The sequence below is a fragment of the Bidens hawaiensis genome, unplaced genomic scaffold (assembly GCF_021521415.1).
Source record: "Bidens hawaiensis isolate Kalapana, Puna unplaced genomic scaffold, B.hawaiensis_p1.1 tig00001179_1, whole genome shotgun sequence".
Classification (NCBI taxonomy): domain Eukaryota; kingdom Viridiplantae; phylum Streptophyta; class Magnoliopsida; order Asterales; family Asteraceae; genus Bidens; species Bidens hawaiensis.
Window position 1 is genome coordinate 2596621 of NW_027491068.1, and position 6311 is coordinate 2602931.

General features: G+C 33.5%; 1 protein-coding gene across 1 annotated transcript; it reads left to right on the forward strand.

The window, feature by feature from the left end:
- The first annotated feature begins 427 nt into the window (after positions 1–427).
- Positions 428–5991, forward strand: LOC143562656 (putative transcription factor KAN2). Its single transcript, XM_077050403.1, has 6 exons — positions 428–1429; positions 1509–1585; positions 3145–3359; positions 4539–4596; positions 5121–5258; positions 5782–5991. Exons 1-5 carry the CDS (start codon positions 769–771, stop codon positions 5223–5225), a joined length of 1116 nt encoding a protein of 371 aa, XP_076906518.1. The 5' UTR covers positions 428–768; the 3' UTR covers positions 5226–5258; positions 5782–5991.
- The last annotated feature ends 320 nt before the right edge of the window (positions 5992–6311 follow it).

Consider the following 6311-nt stretch of genomic DNA (forward strand, 5'->3'; position numbering starts at 1 on the left):
CTAAGTACACGTGGCGCGAAGCAACAGGAGGAGGCCAAAAAGGCCCCAATTGGGTCTGAGCCAAATCATTGGAAACCCTAATACTATAAATACCAAACCACCTCCACAGTTGGAGGCAGGCAAGAAAATATATGCTAAATCCTTTACTCTTTTTCACATCCTGATTATCCTCTCCTACAATATCTGATTCTCACACCGGATGGTTACCCCAAAGAGGACCCCTCTGTCCCTTTCTGAGGGGTAAGCTCACGGTGCTGTTCGTTTTGTAGGTGGAAGAACCCGTATCTCGGAAAACCATCGGTGATATAGCATACTCGTACCCGAGGAACGTTGATCGTATACAAGTAAGTCGATACACGCTTCTTCATCCCACGTCCACATAAATGAAAGCATCTCTCTCACACCCTCTCTCTCTCTCTCTCCCTAGTCCCTTCAAGTGTCATTTTCTCTCTATACTTCACATAAAAGATACAACCATTCACTTAATACCTTGTCATCTCTCTCTCTAGAACTCCACAACTACTTCCAATTCACCATTGATTAAACAAATCTCATTTCAAGAAATCTTGAGTGGGAAACAGAAACCTGCTATCATCATTATCCTCCTCAACTTCAATTCATAGCTCAGGTCACATAATAGAAACAAACCCATCACTGTTTTACTCCCACAAGACCAAGCTTTAGGTCTTTCAATTCTGTCAAGTCACTGGTTCAACTCTTTGCCATTTTGGTCATCCCAAGAGAAGACAAGATAATTTGGTAAGCTAAATGGAGCTCTTTCCACCACAACCAGACCTCTCTCTTCAAATCAGCCCACCCAACACCAAACCCTCTTCAAACACTTGGAGAACATCATCTACTCCAACTGATCAAGACCATAACCATGATTTGGCTTTGGGAAATTTGTGGAAACATGCCATAAACACACAACAACAACAACAACAACAACAACAACAACAACAACAACAACAAAATGGCTTAACAAGAAGACATGAACCCTCTTTTGGGCTAGCCCTATCTAACCCTGGTTCGACTCACTCGAATCCTTCCGACCTAACCCACAACTCGGTCACATCGAATACCTACCCCTACCAACAACACCAAAACCATCATCTTGGATTCAGCTCAGATTTAGGGTTTTTGAGACCCATAAGAGGGATTCCAGTTTATTACCAAAATACCCCTCCCAATTTCCCAATACTGTCTCATCCTCATCAGAAAATTAATCAGCCTTTGTTAGAATCTTGCACTAATTCTAATGCTACAAGCTCTCTAATTCATGACAATAATATAAACAATATTGTTCGATCGAGATTCGTGTCGTTGAGGTTCCCTTCAAAACGCTGCATGAGAGCGCCGAGGATGCGGTGGACTACTACCCTTCATGCTCGCTTTGTCCATGCTGTTGAGCTTTTGGGTGGTCATGAAAGTACTTAATTAATTTTACATTTTTATTATTATTGTGTTCATTGCAATTTTTTCTACTGATCAATTTTTCATGATTTTAGGAGCAACACCCAAGTCAGTACTTGAGCTAATGGACGTCAAAGATCTTACCTTGTCACATGTTAAATCTCACTTGCAGGTTAAGTTTAATTAGCTCTATAAACAATTTCAAATCTTTTTTTTATATATGTTTATTAATTATTTTTTTAAAATTTCCCAACAAAACATAAGTGCTTTGAAAGATGCAGTCTTTGTACTGTGTAACTACACAAATAGTCGAGTCCATTGATATACTGAAATCAGGAATAAATACCCGGATTCAGTGATTATTATTTTCTTTTTGACTTTAGCACTAGCACTTTAGCACTAGCTTGAGAAGCAGCACTATGCAATATGCATTATTTGAAAGAACTTATTTATTAATTAATTTCAAATAATTAATTGCTAGGAATTAGAATTCCCAATGATTGTTTGTAACCTGCAGTTAGGCACCTCTAATCCTTGCTACTATGGCTATTTGCTAGATCTGATGGTTCTGCATAAAAATAGCTTACTATTTCAGCTTTTTTTTTCTTTAGAAGCAAAAACCCTATATATTTAGACATTTATAATATAATACTCTCTCTCTCTCTCTCCTTACACACACACATATATATTATATATTATAATATACATATATGTTTATGTGCGAGTGTATATAAATATATAGAGAAAGGACAGATTCATAGTAAGACAAGGCCAAGAATTGAAAAACACAGTCATAGGGTCCAAGCCAAGACAAGTCTACGCAGTTAGGGGTTGAATTTAATAATTTTATCCTTTTTCTCAGAGAGAAACTTGAGATATGAGAGAGTACAAAAACACCATCATTTGTCAATGATATGTTTGTATATCTATACAATCACATGTGGTTTCTGTATTACATGTTTCAACCATAGTTAAGTCAGCTCTTACACTTGTACAGCAGTACAGGCATGCACCTTTCTCTCTCTCTCTCTCGATGTATATATATACATATATGTATATGTAACATACACGTATGTACGTATACATATATATTGTCAATATTGTGCGGTCGCATATACTTGTACTACGTACCCGATCTTCATCATTAACTCATGTTGGTACGTTTTGTTTTACATGTATCATACATTATACACATTTATATGTATTACATCAATACAATACGAAGAAAGCAAGTGAAAGAGAACATAGAAATATGTGTGTGTATATAGACATATACTGCCATAATATTTTATAGGCTTCATGGAACATTAGTTCTTGTAGTAATAACATAATAAAATTCTATTGGCATTTGTACTCTCATAATTTTTCTTAATTAACGGCAAATTTCTCTCTTCTTACAAATAACTTGTTGTAAGTGAAATATTACAAAGTACGTTTATTTTTATTTATATAAAATAATACCTAGCCTATATTAATCATGTACCCTTTAGAGCCCGGATAAATGTACCTCATAGTGAGCAAAAGTACTAAAGTAGAGAATTGAAACGAATTATAAAGTAATGGAATTAGGTGCATTCAATAAAAATAATGTGATAAGTTTAGCACGTACAACGCTTAAAAATAAGTTATTCGAGAGTGTTGTTGGCACAGCCTAGAATAAAATAGTTAGATCATATATATTTTATGGATATATATAATTTAAACCAAAATTCATTAAATTTTGTTTTGCAGATGTACCGAACCGTAAAGACAACTGATCGGGCATCAGCTTCTTTAGGGACATCTGATACTTACGAGAATGGTTCCTCCGGCGAAAATTCTGATGATATCGTGTTTGACATGCGTAAAACAATTAGAACAACGGAATTATCAGCTGAAAATGGAGGAAGGTCTAGTGATCAACAGGAGCAAGATTATCAGTATGGCTTATGGAGCAATTCTTCGAGGTGAAAGCTTTTTTTTTCTAAAACTGTTTCTACTTCTGTTTATTGTTAGGGTATATTTGGAAAAACATTTTGTGATGAAATAAACTTTACAATGTAAACCCCACATGTTATAATTATAGGCCCCCGTTTACCCAATCTTTTAATGTGGGTATAAAAGAAAACAAATTAATAATAAAAAATTTCAACTTTAACCTTTTCTGAACATATACAATTATTAAAATTATAAAAGACATGAGATAGCTAGCTAGTATACTTTTTCACATATCAATTTCCAGGAGAACCTTTAATCCCTTGAAATATTATGGGCATTCTTGAAATATGATAGAAGGTATATATTACTATGTTTTTAGAGGGTAGCATCAACTATTTTAATTGATAATCTCAATATTTGGAAAACTAATACACCGGTAAATTAATGAGTATCACCTATAGACATGTACTGAAAGGAGAGGCAGGCATTGTTAGTTACAGACAAATCCAAGCCAAATGTAAAACCGATAGTTACCGACAAGCTAACAACAAATTCCTGGAGTGGGAAAGTTCGGGTTTCGTCATTTTTGGGGGAAGCCAAAAAGTAATCGACTACCATCCATCGAATATTGATGATAAGATCCTCGCCCATACCTTTTAGCCGTTTGTCATTGTATAAGGTCCCTTAGCAACGAACTATATGTAGGTAATCCATCACAAATAAGTGTACGTACAATATATTATGAAAAAAAATAAAAAAGAGATTCTAAGTAATACAAACTTTTTTATTTGCAATCCAATCTTAACACATCACTTTTTCTTTGATTTTGATTTTGATTTTGTGGGCTTCATAGCTATCCTAAGTGGGACCTAGTAGTAAACCTTAGGGTAAGCTAAACTTAGAAAATTATGCCAAATCTTGTCTCTTTGAACCTTCTTTTTACCTTCTGTCTGTGTTTTCTCTGTTTTAACTATTATTAATTATGAAACTTCTAAATCTTCCCTGAATTTTATATGCTTGTTGCATGGGTAGTGGCATTTCACATGGGTTGGGTTTCAGCTTTCTTTATAACAAAAGGAAGTTAAAGAGAGAAGCTAGCTATAAACAAGACAATAGAAGACACTTTCTTTATGAGTTTGATTTCTGCATGGGCTTCCCACTAAATAGAAATTAATATTTTCTTGTTAATATGCTGATCTTTGGAACAGGGAATCTTGGTTGCATGAGGAGTATAGAGATCATGAAGGCAACAAATCATCTCTTGAGGTAGATAATAATATTTAATTATTTATTTACAATTAATTATATATATAGTTTAATAAGTGAATAAATCTCCTTTCACCACTTTTGATACATCATATTATGTGATTTTATAAGTAGCTTTATATGCTTTGCATGGGAATATATAAATATATTCCAATTTTCACGAGAATGTCATGTAAAGTGGGAAGAAAGAGTGCAAGAAAGAATAAGGCTTTTGAAAAGCTGAGTCAAATCACCAAAATATTTAAGGTTCAGTTATGCTTTCTTTAATCTAAAGCCAGCAACACTCAAGACAAATTAATTAAACCAAAAACTTTATAAAGGGTAATGTAATTTATACCTGGCAGATTATATAATCTATGGGTTTGAATTTTAGGAAAAAATATATTATGATTCCACAAATAAGCAATTACATGATATGCTTTGACTCATAAATAATAATATATTCTGCATTCTCTCCTGCTAATTACACAATGCATGTTCCTAGCTTATTATTGAAAATAATATCTTGATGCAATATCTTTCAGAAGGAAATGAATTCAAAAGGTCTGCATTATGAGAGATTGTCAGATGTGATCACATCAACTCCCAAGAAACCAAATCTGGAATTCACATTGGGAAGGCCACAGTGACATGTGATAATGAACATTTAAATATATATATATGTATGTAAGTCTCTGTCTCTCGCTCTCTCAATTCTCTCAAATTCTTAATGTGTGTGTATATATTAACCTACGAAGCATACGAATAAGTAGACTAATTACTACCATAAATTTACATTTTTAAGCTAGAGTAATTACATTTAAGTAGAGTGGAAATGGTTTAAATACAATAAGAAACTATATCATGTAAGTAGGACACTGTACACTTTTTAAAAATTATTATTCTCAATCACTAGGTCTTAGATCCATTGCCTTAGATTTATTTTTAGGATTCTTAGAAAAATATGTTTTCTTATTTTAACCCATCCTTAAGTAGAATAACAGCAATTACTCTGGTGTTAGCATAATTAATTTAGTTAATAATAATATATTGTTTGCACGCTTCTTACGTAATTGTTTGTATTTTATCCTAAAGCTATAAATAATTATATATAAAAATATACACACACTGATAGTAGCCTCACACACATACATATCTGGATGTACTACTCATTTTGAAATTATTGTGTTTTTGCGTGGGAAATAGTGAAAGAGAATCAGGTACCACTGCAAAAATCATGAAAGAAAAAGGAAAGAAAAAGAGAGTAAAAGTAAGACAAGCTGGAGACAGGAACGACAGAAAGCAACGAAAGGAAGGGTGATGAAGGGTTTGAATTGCATGTCGTTACTATATTTGCCTTTTTTAATAATATATTACATATAACGTTCCTGGGGTTTGAAGATATATATGAATGAAATCCAGTTAACTTTTGTATCACTTGTTCTGGTTATAAGCACTCTTTAACTTTGTTTAAAGTATAACATCGTGATCTTTGCACGAACGTGTGAGGGCTCTCTGTTTCTTCCCGTGCATGGTTATGAAATACACTTAGTGAAAAAAGGGGAAGTAAAGAAAAGATTAAAAAAAACATTAAAAAGAAAAGAGAAATGAATAATGTACGAACTCGGTAGGTGCATCAAATAGCACTATGAAGGGAGCAAGAGCATAATTGGTGGTTCTTTGATGCTTCTTTACAAACTGGTTGTATCAAAATTTTTCAAGAGAGTATAAGCTTA